The following is a 16,315-nucleotide window of genomic DNA, read 5'->3' as shown; positions in this document are numbered from 1 at the left end:
AGCAGCTCAAGTACCGCTGGGTCTGCGGTGGCTCAGGTTCCTCGTCATAAACCGAGCGACGGTGTGTTGATCTGTCTTTCCCAGGAATTAGTGATCCCTCGACCCTCCTAGGAAAAAAAAGAGAGGGATGTCTCTACGCTGCGGGGGCGCCGCCTGCACCGTGGGGCCCCGGGTGAGCGGCGGGGCGAGCAGGGTGCGGGCCCGGGGTGGAGGGGCTCCCATCTCTTTAGAGCGCCCAATAATAAGGCCAGCACTTACTAACGTTTACTTGAGCTAGACGCTGTTCTAAAATTTTTCATGTAGTATCTCATTTAATTTTCCCGACACACGATCGTGTAGAGTCTCTGGTATTGGTTTGTAGGTCTCTCTGGCAGGCGATGAGCGGTTTCCCCCCCGCCAACCCGCCCCGCGTATCAGAGTGATCTGAACCCTGTATTATTAGTTGGAGCATTATAGGAGCACGGCGTTGAGCACGCCAGATTCCTACTTTGTGTTCGGGTCTGTCTTTCTACTAGACATCGTTCTGGGCAGTGAGAACAAAAGCCTGTGTTCTGCCTTTAGAGGTAGAGTGATCCAATGCAGTAGCAATACCGCAACACCCCAACAGGCATTCTTTTTTAATTGTTGAAGGTTCTCTTGCGTTGCATGTACTGACTCGTGAATTTTAGTGTTTTGGCTATCTTGTACACGTTCGTGTTCAGATCTAGAAGCCAGTGTTTTCTTATGGTCAACAAATGGACTACCATGTTCAAAAATAGAATGTAATCTAAAAAATTAAAACATTAGGTTTGGTTTCCCTCCTTCCAGTTCTTTAAAACCAACTGAGCGTTACCTCTACGTTTTAACACTATGCCTATCCAAAGCCCAGATAGGAGAGACTTAATGCAAATTTCCTTTCATACGTCCTTGACTCGACTCAAGAGTGGAAAATTCAGAGCTGTGGCATCCCCAGTTATTGCAGTTTAAACTGTATGAAAGACAGACTTTTAGTAGTTAAGTGGGTCACATGAAAGTGTGACATGTTAGCCAGGTCCAAAGGTTTCCAAATCTGTTGTATCTCTAGCAGTAAACTGTTAGCTCCCATTCTCTTTTAGGTTTCCTTTGTTCTTGATACTTAAATCCTAGATTCTGAGCTCCTACACAAAGCTTTTAAATTGTTCGACATAATTTCTGTATCATTTCTCTGGTTTTACCCTCTCTTTTAGGTATTAAAGGAGGTTCCAACTAAGTTACTTCAAATCTCACTAAAAACATGTCCTAATGAACTCTCTTTAGATATTTGGAAGATATTTATGCAGTCCAGTCAGAGCAGTAAGTTCCTTGCCAGATAAAAAAAAGGAATTCTTACAAAATGGACCAGGCCTTCAAGATTTTTTATCTGGTGATCTTGTGGACAAGAGCAAGTGGGATGAATATAAAGGAAACTTAAAACGCCAGAAGGGAGAAAGGTAATTGAAATTTTGAGATAAATTCCTTCATTGTGCATTATATTCATGTATAACCAAGCCCTAGATTATAAATTAAATCAGACTTGGCAAATTGAGCTAAAAATCATTAGAAGTGATACAGACATAGAACAGGTAAATAGCTGAAATTGTTGGAATCCTCTGTGCCTTTTGAGTTGTTCTTCAGTCTTCCTAGGACCTAGCCATCCCATTGTGCATTCAGCATAAAATTTCTGCGTAGAGCAAACATTATCACCTTGCTACTAGTCAATTTGATCTTGATGAAATTTCCATTGTTACTGCGTATTGATGATCTAACTTGTTGCTTCTATGTACATATGTCCTATGGATACCTTGCCTTAATTCAAAAGAATGGTGAGGGGATTTCACAGAGGGCCGATTGTTTTGGGAGAGACCTTACCCAACAAATTCTACTCCACAAGTGAATATAAGTCAAGGGGAACCTGAGGAAACATTCTTCTCTCCAAATTTTATATTTTTTTCAGTAATAACCATCATAAATCTGGAATGCAGAGCAGAAAGTACACTTGGGGGATCTCTCCTTTCTCTGACCAAATATAGAACTTTTTGTCAATATTATTCACTGGGGAATGAGATGTTCAGAAACTTCCTCATTCTTTCATTAGGATGGTTTTACTCTGTGACTTTGCAAAAGGTAGACATGAGCATATTGCTCTGTTAGACACAATTATGAGTGTGTCCTGAAGTGGTTTGAACGAGTCTAAATGTGGCTCTCTGTTCTTAGTCTTCTCGCAGAAATTAGAGTTAGCCCAGGATTATGGGGCAAAAAAACCCAACTCTGCAGTAAGAATTGTTATAGAGCAAAGCTGCGTGATTATTTGGGAACATATTTGTTAATGGATAGTTATGTTTGGCTTTCCTCAGGTTAAGACTACCTCCATGGCTAAAGACAGAGATTCCCATGGGGAAAAATTACAATAAACTGAAAAATACATTGCGGAATTTGAATCTCCATACAGTAAGTTTCAGAGTGTTAAATGTCTCTCTTAACTGAAAGTCATAGTGTTTCTGCATATGTGTTACTTACACTTTAATAAAGCGCATATCAAAAACAGCAAGGAAAGTGAATAAAGATAGTTAGGGATGCATTAGTATCAGGAATGGAACTATATTTAAAAATTATTTCCCCCCCAGGGCACCTGGCTGTCTCAGTCAGTAGAGCATGCAACTTTTGATCTTGAGGTTGTCAATTCAAACCCCATGTTTGGTGTAGAGATTACTTAAAAATAAAATTAAAAAAAATTTTTAAGAACGCCTGGGTGGCTCAGTTGGTTAAGTGTCTGCTTTCAGCCCACGTCATGATTCCAGGGTCCTGGGATGGAGTCTAGCCTTGGCATCAGGGCCTTGCTCAGCAGGGAGCCTGCTTATCCCTCTGCCTGCTGCTCCCCCTGCTTCTGTGCATGCTCTTTCTCTGTCCCTCTCTCTCTGACAAATAAATAAAATCTTAAAAAAAATTTTTAAGTCATTTTCCTTGCAAAAAGGAACAAAAATTAATTGTATTTCTTAATTTCAGATTTAATAATACAAAAAAAAAGATTCTTTCCCCCACAATTTGGGAAATGGGGGGTTTTGTGTATGTTTTATATTACAAATTAAATACACACTTATTGGAAAAAATATAATGTTAAATGTGAAGCATCATGTATGCCATCCCAAATGTTAACTACACCATTTCATTTTTTAGCATATTTCCATCTAGACCTTCTTTGCACATGTAAAATATATACATTCATGTTGGGTTTTTTTTTTTTTTTTAAGTTTTATTTATTTATTTGACAGAGAGAGACACAGCAAGAGAGGGAATACAAGCAGGAGGAGTGAGAGAGGGAGAAGCAGGCCCCCCTCCAAGCAGGGAGCCCAATATGAGGCTCAATCCCATGACGCCATGAAGGCAGAGGCCCAACCCACTAAGCCACCCAGGCACCCCACATTCATGCTGTTTTTGATTTAAAAATGGGATCCTAATATATATATATAGTTTGGCAGTTTAATAACATTTTTGAATAGTGAATTTCTTCATAAATACATTGTAAAGAATGGACAGTTTAAAATGCCTGATCAGGGGCGCCTGGTTGGCTCAGTGGTTAAGCCGCTGTCTTCAGCTCAGGTCATGATCTCAGGGTCCTGGGATCGAGCCCCGCATCGGGCTCTCTGCTCAGCAGGGAGCCTGCTTCCTCCTCTCTCTCTGCCTGCCTCTCTGCCTGCTTGTGATCTCTCTCTGTCAAATAAATAAATAAAATCTTTAAAAAATAAATAAATAAATAAATAAATAAAATAAAAAAAATAAAATGCCTGATCACTGATTTGCTTAGTTGGTTAATATTTGCAACTTGATTGTATTCCATTCCTTATTATTCCCAGGTGTGTGAGGAAGCTCGATGTCCCAACATTGGAGAGTGTTGGGGAGGTGGAGAATATGCCACCGCCACAGCCACAATCATGGTAAGAACAACCTCGGACTCAAAAGTTTTAGTCTAGAAACCGAAAGGAATATTTTATGTCTTTCTCCTTAAAATGTGCGTTCTGAGTCTCTGACCAGATTTTTTGTTACATATGAATTCATGAGAAATATGAAGGAGAAAAGTCTGATAGAATAATCTAGGCTGATGTGCTCTCATCCTTCTCTGAATAAATCTGTTACTGATTTTTCCATATATCTGACAGTTAATCACGTGCTGCCTTGAGATATCTCCTCTATTAATTTTTGGAAATGTTATTCATGATTGCTTAACTTTTTCCCCCCTAAACAATAATAAGCATTTATTTTTCTCTCTCATGACCCTTTAGTTGCCTGGGGTACAACTGATCTCGACTGGGCTAAAACTGGACTGCAGGAAGTAGGTTGAGGTCTCAGGGTTCAGGTCTGCTCCACAGAGCTTTATTTTCCTTAGATCAGCAAGTCTCTATGCCAAATTCTTCATCACGAAGAATGGAAAGAGCACCAGAGGGCAAGCCAACCATCCAGGCACATTTGAGGCATCTTTTTGGCCATGGCTGCTATCATTCTGTTGGCCAAAGCAAATCACACAGCCAACCTGAACAGCAGGGGAGGTAGAGACATAAGCTCCTCCCCCAGGAGGCGGGCCCTGCAAGTTAAATGACAAAGAGTGAGACATATAGTCTTAATAAGGTGGAGTCAGAATTGGTACTAACTGTGCACTCTATCATGTTTGTCCAGAGGGGTTCAGATATTGAGATACTGGGGTTAAATCTAAATTGGGTACAGCTGAAAGTTCATACTTGTCTGGGAAAGTCTGAGTTGTACATGAGGAGCAGGAGGCTATCCACCTGAGGAACCAAGGATTCTTATGAAACAGAGCTGACGGTGGAGCTTATCCAAGTTACAAAACCCAAGTTCTTGAAGGAAGGAGTGATTTTGAACACTCCATGATGGAAATCTCTGGTTTCATCCCTTGCCTGGCCCTTCCCCACTGACTCATGACTGGTTTTTAGGAAGAGTTCATTGTTTCGATAATTCCCTATGGGATATTGGAACCATAGCTATTAGTCCCACCCCCCACCCACCCCCTAAGGGGAGGGGTTAAACATAAAGAGGAGCTTTCAAATCTCAGCTCCAAATCTCAGCCCATCATTCTCAGGTTTGAAACTCCAGTGGCCCCAGAAGATCTGCAATGGCTGTGCTTAGCCTGTTGCAGAACATGGTAGTGACCTGTAGCAGCAGAAGCAGCGTCCTGAAGAATAACCCAGAGGAAGCAGATTATATGTATTTAACAAGAAGGAATGGTGCCTTCTGTTTAACTCTCACAGAGGCCTATATGTTGATGTGTTAATTGAGTATTTCCTTTAAAATGATTTTTATTAATATTAAATAGGTACAAAAGAATCTTTATACACAGGGCGCCTGGGTGGCTCAGTGTGTTGGGGCCTCTGCCTTTGGCTCAGGTCATGATCCCAGGGTTCTGGGATCGAGCCCCATATCGGGCTGTCTGCTCAGCAGGGAGCCTGCTTCCCACCCCCCCCAGCCCCCGCCTGCCTCTTTGCTTCTTGTGATCTCTGTCTGTCAAATAAATAAATAAAATCTTTAAAAAAAAAAAAAAGAATCTTTATACACTATATGAGGTTTTATTACTTTTTTTAAAAAGATTATTTATTTATTTATTTGACAGAGAGACGGGGAAGCAGGCTCCCTGCCAAGCAGAGAGCCCAATGCAGGGCTCAATCCCGGGACCCTGAGATCATGACCTGAGCCCAAGGCAGAGGCTTAACCCACTGAGCCACCCAGGCGCCCCACTATATGAGTTTTTAAAGAGTAACAGTGTAATAGACAGCCTGATACCCTCCAGTTTGAGGGTGGGACATTAACATTATCTTTGAAGCTCCCCGTACAGCCTTTCCTGATCCCATCACCTTTTTTTTTTCCCCTTTAACAGTTGTTTTTTTCAGGAGCCTCCACACTCAGCTTGGAGCTCAACATGGGGCTTGAACTCTTGACCCTGAGATCTATACCTGAGCTGAGATGCTTAACCAGTGGAGCCACCCAGGCGCCCCTCCTTTTAACAGTTTTTAATTCTGAACTTCTCATTTCCTTTTCTTTCCAGTTTTGTTATATATATCTGTATTCCTCAACAAATTCCTTAATTTGAATGTTTCAAATTTCGTATAAGCGGAATCAAACTATATGCATTTTTTGGTAACTCGCTTTATTCACTCAGCACATGCTCTTTTGGGTCATCCATCTGTGTGTTTTAAATTATAACATTTCTGTTCTAGCTGATGGGTGACACATGTACAAGAGGTTGCAGATTTTGTTCTGTTAAAACTGCAAGAAATCCGCCTCCGCTGGATGCCAGGGAGCCCTACAACACTGCAAAGGCAATTGCAGAGTGGGGTCTGGATTATGTTGTCTTGACGTCTGTGGATCGAGATGGTTAGTGGGTCATCATTGCCTCTTCCAGAAATTGGCCCTTAATAACTTGTGACATCATCTTGAACAGTGGACTCTTTTGTTTCTAGATTTGCCTGATGGAGGAGCTGAGCATTTTGCGAAGACTGTAGCATACTTAAAGGAAAGGTACTTGTTTTTTTTTGCATTTGCTTGTGTAATTTGAGGACTTTTCTTTAGCCCATCTGAATTCAGTTTCTTTAAGGTGTTTACCTTAAAGTGGAGGTCATTAACCTTTTAGGGGATTATAAACCCTTCTGATCACCTCCTGGAAATTATATGGTCTTTTCTCCAGAAAAAGTTCGTCCAAACATACAAGTACATATTTGCATAAAATTTTAGGGATTCAGCAGCACAGACTTACGTACCTTTAGGTCATAGAACCTGTCCATCATATTTGAGTGGCAGTTTTAACTTGGGGTAATTTTTAAAAGGTGGATAAATCTGCAGACTTCCCAGCACTAATAGTGAATAAATCACCATCTAGAAGTATATAGAAGGAGATAATTTCCCACATTGTTAAAGTATGCAATACTTGGTATAGATTTTATCCGTATTCATATACCCTGGGAAATTTACCCATGATCCATATTTTATTAATATTTAATCCCAGGGCGCCTGGGTGGCTTAGTGGGTTAAGCCACTGCCTTTGGCTCAGGTCATGATCTCAGGGTCCTGGGATCGAGTCCCGCATCGGGCTCTTTGCTCAGCAGGGAGCCTGCTTCCCTCTCTCTCTCTCTGCCTGCCTCTCTGTCTACTTGTGATCTCTCTCTGTCAAATAAATAAATAAAATCTTTAAAAAAAAATTTAATCCCATCTATTTAAAAAGCACTAAAGAAGGAGTTACGCTTGCTTCCTACAGCATAGTGCTAGTTGAGCACCTGGCACTTAGTAAATGTTTTTTAATGATCCCCCAGTGTTTTCTGTTTTTTTAATAGTTTACTTTAAAAAGTTCTGCTTACAACCCACTAAACTGATATCACAAACTACTGATGAGTCTCAACTTTACAAGTAAAAAAACAGTGAGTTATAAGCTGTGTTCTTTCAACATCTCTTATCTATGAAAGGGTATGTATGTGGTCCTTTCTACATCTCTTCTCTCAGGAAATAGCTCCAGAAACTTTGCCATTGGGTTTGTGAAAGAATTTATCAGCTGTCCTAGTCATTTCTACTGCTGTCAAAGGGAACAGCACTATGACCTAGTTCACATTTTAATGCTTGAATGCATAGATATAGCCAGAATATAAATAAGAAGATTAATGTTTAACTTGTATTTCATTTAAGCAAACTCATGACTCAGCAGCTCAGAAAATCGTTTTTAAAACCCACAGCACTTGTGAAATATTTGCCTGAGGAAAAGAAGATGACACTATATGATGAATTTTTAAAGAAACCAGAATTAAAGCAATCGAATACTATTTGCATTCACATAAGAAATGTCCCAATTTACTTTTCAAAGAATAAAAAGACATTTTATATTTCATGTTTTATGTTTACATTTTAATTGTTTTGAGCAACATTATTATCTTAATACCTGCTTAATAAAGTATGTCTATTAATCTCAAAATTTATTCTGATCACTATTTGCAGCAGATCTGTATTAACTGCTATGTACATAATATTTGATGTTCAGTATTTTTTTTTTCATATAATGGTTTGTATATGAACATTTGGATGTTCATGCCTTTCCTTGGCATTGAACATTTAGGATTTAAAGATTAGGATTGGCATTGAACATTTAGGATTCTAAAGATAATTATGTTGAAACCGATACCAAATGATTACTGGTAATTTCTATTTTGAGCAATAACCTTGACAATTCTTTGCCTCAGTTTGATGCTTTTATTTTTTTTCCCCCATAGGAATCCAAAAATTCTTGTGGAATGTCTCACTCCTGATTTCCGAGGAGATCTAAAAGCAATAGAAAAAGTTGTTCTGTCAGGATTGGATGTGTATGCACATAATATAGAAACAGTTCCAGAATTACAGAGGTGATTTCATGTACAGAGCAACACTGGCAAGTTTGGAGGGCGAGAATCTACTCTATTTTCTCACTTTTTTCAGGGGAGGACTTCCTATTTGACTTTTACAAAATGAGCTCTTTTTTTCTTAACAAAAGCAATATATATGTATTATAGGAAAATCAGAAAATTTTTTGAAAATCAGAAAATAGCCAACAAAAAGAGCATAAGCATCAAGCATAATATTTCCACCCAGTAGTATCAATTACTGTAACCTAAGTGTGTGTATTTATACGCACATGTGTATGTTTTGGTGCAGACACATCATGAGCGTCTTTTCCTTTTTTAAATATCATATTGCAAGTGCCAATGACTTCTTTTTTTCAAAGAATAGTTTTCAAAAATAAGAAAAAATAATACAAGAGCAACTACTCTGATTGTAATTCTAAGAAGAAAAGACTTAAATTTGGCACTAAAATATGCAATAAGTGATACAAAAGAAACACTGTTCTCATTCAGATGTATTTTCAATCTCCTTAAAAGTAGGTACTGTTCTTACTAATAATGTTAATAATTAGGAAAATTTACAGATTGCTATGCCACATTAATGACCATATTCATATTTCAAAAAGAAAATTAACCTTCAGGCAAAATTAATGTTTATTTAATTTTAGTAAAGTATATTTGGCAGTGAGCTTAGTAGCTGCTACACATTATCTGTATTATAGAACTTGAAAAAGTATGGTAAACTAATCAGCATTTCCACTAAATTATAAACATCAGAGAACATGACAAAGTCAATGGAGAAATACTTTCTAGAGTAATTGTGTTTGGTGTTGTCGGTTTTGTGGTTATTTTTAAATTCACAAATTGGTTTCCTTTCTTCCTTCCTGTGAACTGGTCTCTGATTAAAAATAACAGCAAGTCAGTTACACAAAATAAAGGTGCTTTAGGATTCAAACAAATACTGGATTAACATCAACTAATCAGCAACTCTGTCCTTTCGGCCTTCTCACCATTTAAAATATTGTGGCTTGGCGGCTGTTGAAGTCTAACACACAGCCTGTTCCAGCCCTGTCATTTCTTATGATACTACCACCAGTGGGTGCCAATTTCCTTGGTTTCACTTAAGAAACATTATCCTTTCCAGTGAAAATTCCAGAATCATGCATTTTTACCTAAGAGGTGTCAGTGTCATATCCTCACCAGCAGAGGGCAGCTTGGGTCTTTAGAAAAGAACTGAACATAAAAGTTGCAGACCTCTGAAATGTGGATTCATGTTAAACAGTTTTTCCTTTGTCCAGTATTAAGATTTTCTTACTTCTACTCTTTTTCTCTTCTTTCTTGACTATCCCTTACAATCACTCGTTTTCCGCTTTGAATTTGGGTTTCTCAATGAGTAATTCATAAACTGAATTATTCTGTTCTAGTTTTCTCTGCCCCAGGCTTGAAAGGCCTTAAAAGTAGACAGAACTTGGGGCCCAGTGAAGCCTGATTTTCCTTACAAAAGTAACAGCTAAATATTTGTTCACAAATGCTGGTATTGAACCACATGGTGTAATATGATGTCTAGAATGTCCTTTCCTGGTCTTGGAGATGGCTTGCATAACTATGTACTTAGTTGAACTTGTGGTTATTCTTGCTGACAACAGCTCTGCTGTTTTCAAGGAAAGTTCGTGATCCCCGGGCCAATTTCAACCAGTCTCTGCGTGTACTGAAACATGCCAAGGAGGTTCGGCCCAATGTGATTTCTAAAACATCTATAATGTTGGGTTTAGGCGAAAATGATGAGCAAGTATATGCAACACTGAAAGGTAAAAAAAATTGAAAAATGAAAACTCTTTTTCATTTGAGTAATAGCAGGAACCCCATTTTGAAGGCCATGTTTTCCTCCATAGTGTCAACGAAAGTGCCAGTAAGAACAAAGTGCAGGATATGATTATAACAGCAGCATAAAAGGGAAAGGAAGTATGTTTTCTTTTCTTTTTAAGATTTTATGTATTTACTCGAGGGAGAGGGAGAGCACAGAGGGAGGATAAAAGAGAGAAGCAGACTCGCTGCTGAGCAGAGAGCCCAATGTGGGGATCCCAGGACCCAGAGAGCATGACCTGAGCCAAAGGCAGATGCTTAACCGACTGAGCCACCCAGGCACCCAGAAGTATGTTTTCTTAGAACATTATGGAATGATACGCAGAAATCTCAGGACATGAAATTTGTACCTCATTTTATTCTGCACCCTTTAATCAAGTGAAAATAAGATTTTATCCACATGTCTTATATAGTCATTGCCTACTTGTAAGAGCCAGCCAGGTGCCAGGAGCTTCACAGGCCTGACGAGATGAGTAAGATGAAGCCAGGCCTCTGAGGAAGACTGACTGGTAACATTGTCACATAACATGATGTGCTTTGGACTTTGCTGAATCTTAGTCTCATAGCCCATATGCTTTGTAATTCTTGGGCTTTATAAATTGCAAAAAAAAAAAAAAAAACAACAAAACAGCCTGTTACTTACATGAGGATCCTTTGCCTACTTGCAGTTACTTATTGGTTCTGTGAGTACCAAGTGTGAATAGTAATGAAAAGTTCCTCTTTACTGGAGTAAAACTACAGTTTTACTAGAAAGATTCCAATATGTGAGAGGTCAAATCACATCCCCCAGAGCATATCTTGCACAGTTAGTAAAACTGTGTACAGCAGGTCTGGCCTATAATACAGGTGATGTCAGGCCTTTCATATACTGTTCATTTCTTTTCTGCCTAACAGACTCTTGCTCAAAACCCCTTCACCCATATTTGAGCATTTATTGCATAGTATTAGAGTACCTTGTCCTTCTTTCTTTCAGCCCCTCATGAGTATCTTTCTCATTCCTATGTTTTCAATCCTTTTCATCATATTCCCTGGCTCTTTTGAATGGATAGATACAGTCTTACTCCCCAACATATGACCCTAGATCTCAGGGTTCAGAGTTTGAATCCCACTTTGGGTGTAGAGGTTACTTAAAAAAAATCTTGGGGTGCCTGGCTGGTCCAATCTATGGAGCATGCAACTCTTGGCCTCAGGATTGTAAGTTCATACCCCCTTTTGGGTGTAGAGATTACTTAAAAATAAAATATATTTTTTTAAACTAAAAAATCTTGTTAAAAATCTGCTAACGTAATGTGTGCCTTTTTTCTGTAGCACTTCGTGAAGCTGATGTGGACTGTTTGACCTTAGGACAATATATGCAGCCAACAAAACGCCACCTTAAGGTATTGCCATCTTGAATTGCCAAACGTTCGCTGGCAGTTTGAATTAAATCTTTGTCATCCGTAGGCACAACTGAGAAGTTGCTGACTTTCTAGTGTAACGTTCCATGTATATTTCCAAGTCCCAGTTCCCATTTGTCGGCATAAAGCCAGCAGATAATACTGGCACATTTTTGCTGCCATGAAAATTGTGTGACTTAAGTGATAGAAAAAGAAGTAAATAGTTGGGAAATTGCATTCATTCACACATGGTCATCTCGTGATTCATTTTAGAGTTAATGTGAGAGCCAGAGGTGAAGTAAAAATGAAGAGTCTGTCTTCTTATTTCTGTATTGAATATTCATTCATTCAAGAAACTTTTGTTGACTAGTGACCGTGTGCCAGACACAGGGCTGAGCACAAGAGACAAGACAAGACAAGGAAGTCTGGTCCTCAAGAACCCGATAGGTGTGATTAATTCTTGATTATACCTGTTAGTCCACAAAAGGGGGAATACAGATATATAATCTCTGTAGGTGATCTCATCTTTTTCAACTTTCAGAACAGCTGATGTACTACAAAATTGATGTTTTCCCTCCGTAATCAAGTGCTGATAGAGAGGCCTAGTAACCAGTAGGCAGGTCATCTGTGAGGAAGGAGAAGCGAAAGCCTCTGGGCAACTGGATAAGTTATGAAGTGAAAACCATCCTGAATGCATGAGCATAGATTTTCTACAGAATCACAGTGCTTTAGGGAAATTCTAAAATCTATCTGAATGAATTCTCTAAATATAGGTTGAAGAGTATATTACTCCTGAAAAGTTCAAATACTGGGAAAAATTAGGAAATGAACTTGGATTTCATTATACTGCTAGTGGCCCTCTGGTGCGTTCTTCATATAAAGCAGGTAAGTTACACTGCGGGGGATAGTTTTATTCAGACCATAAGTTTCCACGTTAAAATTATAATAGCTGTGCTTGCCTTTTGAAGGAAGAATTGTTTTTTTGGAACATCTTAGGAACTTTGCTCCATAGGACTTGTTAAGGAAAAATTTCTCTTAAACCTGTTTTTTTCCTTAAATAAAGAGTCCCCTCCCCCTTTCTAGCTCAGCCACTGTAATGAAAGCAGGAGTAATTAGCTTATTCTTTGTGTGGCTTTCAATAGTAGGTTATTCAGAAATGACAAATACCAGTGAAGTGTATAACATGGTTTTCTGAAAAATGTATATTCATTTGACAGCCATGCCAGCTGCGTCTCTAAATAAACTCCTAATTTCAGATCAGTTTAAATCCTAGAAAGTATCGGTTTGCCATCAAACCGGTTTGCTGCATACCCATTAATATCTTTATGGTTTTCTCCCAGAGGCGATAGAAAAAAATTTTAAGATTCTTTTCCATATAGAAATTTCGACTCTTTTTGCTAGCCACACTGCAGTTCTTCACTTTGTAATTTCAGCTCTTACTTTGATTAGGAGCTTGAGCTGACTTACAAAAAGAAAAGCCTTTTCCAAGGGTTAAAGTCATGTGTTCGTGGCCATCAAAAAGTCTATGAGAACATATCTGAAGCCCAAACTTAATCCAAAAAAATGTTTATAATGTTTTCCCTGTCATTTGGACTTCACAATTATAATTTCTTGAAGAATAAGTGTTATTTTTTTGGATAGGTCTAAACTACGTGATTACCGTAAATGATCTTTTAGATGATTGTGTTACATATTGGGCTTAAATCACAGATATAGGGGCACCTGGATGGCTCATTGGGTTAAGACTTCTGCTTTCGGCTGAGGTCATGATCCCAAGGTCCTGGGACTGAGCCCGGCATCTGGCTATCTGCTCAGCAGGAAGCCTGCTTCCTCCTCTCTCTCTGCCTGCCTCTCTGCCTACTTGTGGTCTCTGTCTGTCAAATAAATAAATAAAATCTTTAAGAACAATCACAGATACATTTAAATTAGGCACACATTCTTTTGACAAAAACTAATGTTCATGTATGAGTGATATTCAGTGTGCTCCTGTAAAGAAATTCAAGACATTTCAATGAACTAACTACAGCTTATCCTAGTTATAAAACCCAAGACTTTGAATCAACACTGACTCACAGGATGTGGGGACTTTGGAAGCCAATAAAGTGATTTATTCTTCAAGCAAGAAGAATTCTGCCAGCAAGCTGAAAACCTTTGTAAAGGATAGAACTAACATCAGCTTCCGGAGTGGTTAGAGTAAAGTAAAATCATTTGAAAGGGGTTTTTATTTCTTTTTTTTTTTAAGGAAAATTTTTAACATTTATAAGAAAGTAAATTATGAACTTTTTAAAGTTACCAGTAAAAGATTGAATTCTACTATGTAGAGCATTAGACTCAGCTGATGGGTTAGGGTCCGATAATGTTGGTTCTACTCCTGCCAGATTTAGATAAGTTCTGGAGGAGCGTGGCTAACTCTTCATTACTTGGCTGGGTTGTGAACCTTGGGATTCTTGGCGATTGGGTACAGATACGCTCATTGCAGTTATACTAGGATATTAAGATGACAAAGCAAAGTTTATCAGACTCCTCATAAAACCAGGCCTGCGGTGCTGGGCTCTGCCAATAAGCACTGAGCCGTGCGGGAACAGTGAGACACTAAATGGAACCCTAATGACCTGAGAAGGGAATGTGCCCCCTCTAAGCAGCCGTCTAAATGCACAGGCACACCGAGGGGGTGGGGAGCCGGCCCGTTGTAAATGAAGAGCTCTTGCCTCCCTAGAGGGGGATAAGCTAACGGGATTCCATCAGATGAGTCGGCTCAACTGCAATGAGGTCTGTTTTATAAACATCAGATTCAGGCTAATAACGTAGCAGAATTGCTCTCTGAAATGAATCGTGCCAACAGCAATGCTTTGTCAGAGACAAGGAATAGATAGTGCACATAGAGTGGAATAAATGTTCAAAAGCAGACCCACAGACATAATAGGGTCATCTTTACAATATTAAGGTACTAGAAAGAATAACAGAGACTGTAGTGATAATTTTTTTTGTAAGCAATGGGGGTAGAGTTTACTTTTTTTTAAAAAAGAGAGGGAGAAAGAGATAAAGCAGGGCTCCTGGGTGCCTCAGTCATTGGGCATCTGCCTTCTGCTCGGGTCGTGATCCCAGGGCCCGGGGTCAAGCCCCGCATTGGGCTTCCTGCCTGGTGGGAAGGCTGTTTCTCCCTCTGCCGGTCACCCTGCTCATGTTTCCTTTCTCGCTGTGTCTCTCTCTGTCAAATAAATAAATAAAATCTTTAAAAAAAAAAAAAAAAAGATAAAGCTAATGGGGTGCCTGGCTGGCTCAGTTGGTGGAATGTGTGCCTCTTGATCTCAGGGTCACGAGTTCAAGCCCCACTGTGGGCGTAGAGCTTAACATAAAAAAAAAAAAAAAAAAGACTAAAAAGAAGGGAATCATGGAAGTATAATTCTGAAATTTACGTTAAATTGCTATTAATGTATTTTCATTTTTCCTAAATAGGTGAATTTTTCCTGAAAAATCTCGTGGCTAAAAGAAAAAAGTCCTCTCAAGTATAACAAGAACTTCAAGATCACAGGAATTTTTAATATCTGATTCCAGTTGGTAAGAGAAGTGGTACCAAAATGCCTGACTTCAGTGGACATACCTCAGTCTCATTGTTTTAAGAAACACGTTGAGGGGCGCCTGGGTGGCTCAGTCGTTAAGCGTCTGCCTTCGGCTCAGGTCATGATCCCAGGGTCCTGGGATGGAGCCCCACATCAGGCTCCCAGCTCGGTGGGAAGCCTGCTTCTCCCTCTCTCACTCCCCCTGCTTGTGTTCCCTCTCTCGCTGCGTCTCTCTCTGTCAAATAAATAAAATCTTTAAAAAGGGAAAAAAAAAAAAAACCCACATCGATAGCTGTGCATATTTAATTAAATAATTCACTTGTCTTGTAGCCTTTCTTCTTTGTTCTATTAACAATGGCTTGCTGTGATGTAATCATAAAATATCTTTTTAAGAGTTTTACTGTTAACAGTATGATTTAAAAATACATGAAAAACTTCCAGAGAAGCTTCCAAGCCTGTTACTTGTACATCGTCATCACATTTCACTTGTGAAAAATGACACACTGTGATGAAACTGCACAGGTTGAGGCTCCTTAGAGTTGGTGTATGTCCTTTACCGAACACCGCAGCAGCGCCGGGATAATTTAGAAAGGCTTTAGAGTTTGCATGTCGTTTCTTTACATTGGGATGACTGCTTCAGACCTGCAAAATAGTTTCACATTAGTTACTTGGTTAGGACCTTTGGGAAACCAAGATCATGATGGTATCGAAGACAGAGAAATATAACCTGAGAAAAAGAGTAATAACCCTCATCCAGTAGTATGCTACATGCACGTGCACTAGCCCGTTGATTCCTTCTGTTTTTCACCTCACTCTGGTGAGGTTGTTGCATACGATGGTAAGGACCTGAAAGGGAATTCTCTTTCCTAGGTACTAGATCTCAACTTCATCTTTAGACTCTACATCCTGTTTTTGCTACTACATTCTTGCAAAGGAAGTTTTTAGACAGCTAAATTGTAAAATATGTAATATGAATGACCAATTCTATTTTGAATTTTTAAATGGGCGAACTAATTTTTTTTATATAAAAGTAATGCATAACTTTGAGCATGAGTTACATTTTCATTTAACCCAGGGGGAGCCATATATGCTTTGCCTTAGTTTCTTTATAGATTCCAGTAAATTTTGCTGTGTAAAATTAACCCAACTTGAAACATCT

The 16,315-nt window shown here is 39.1% G+C and overlaps 1 protein-coding gene across 2 annotated transcripts; it reads left to right on the top strand.

The window, feature by feature from the left end:
* Positions 1-25: 25 nt before the first annotated feature.
* LIAS (lipoic acid synthetase) lies at positions 26-15,413 on the top strand. Of its 2 annotated transcripts, XM_044224488.1 has the most exons (11): positions 26-172; positions 1,276-1,448; positions 2,352-2,445; positions 3,849-3,929; positions 6,219-6,375; positions 6,462-6,519; positions 8,253-8,381; positions 10,020-10,165; positions 11,529-11,599; positions 12,370-12,481; positions 15,053-15,413. In XM_044224488.1, exons 1-11 carry the CDS (start codon positions 128-130, stop codon positions 15,106-15,108), a joined length of 1,122 nt encoding a protein of 373 aa, XP_044080423.1. In that variant the 5' UTR covers positions 26-127; the 3' UTR covers positions 15,109-15,413. The 2 variants fall into 2 exon arrangements, with proteins under 2 accessions (XP_044080423.1, XP_044080424.1); XM_044224489.1 differs by lacking the exons at positions 2,352-2,445; positions 6,219-6,375; positions 6,462-6,519 and having other exon boundaries at positions 15,053-15,299.
* Positions 15,414-16,315: the final 902 nt, after the last annotated feature.

This window comes from Neovison vison, chromosome 11, assembly GCF_020171115.1.
Source record: "Neovison vison isolate M4711 chromosome 11, ASM_NN_V1, whole genome shotgun sequence".
NCBI classification, from domain to species: Eukaryota; Metazoa; Chordata; class Mammalia; order Carnivora; family Mustelidae; genus Neogale; species Neogale vison.
The sequence above is the reverse complement of the archived record's forward strand: the minus strand, read 5'-3'. Positions and strand labels throughout refer to the sequence as shown.

What these genes read in the sequence shown, in the direction of transcription:
- LIAS (XM_044224488.1), top strand. Translation starts at nt 128, where the DNA reads ATGTCTCTACGCTGCGGGGGCGCCGCCTGCACCGTGGGGCCCCGG. An exon ending in CCGCCACAGCCACAATCATG is followed by an intron (nt 3,930 to 6,218) that starts GTAAGAACAACC and finishes TTTCTGTTCTAG; the next exon opens with CTGATGGGTGACACATGTAC. An exon ending in GCGTTCTTCATATAAAGCAG is followed by an intron (nt 12,482 to 15,052) that starts GTAAGTTACACT and finishes TTTCCTAAATAG; the next exon opens with GTGAATTTTTCCTGAAAAAT.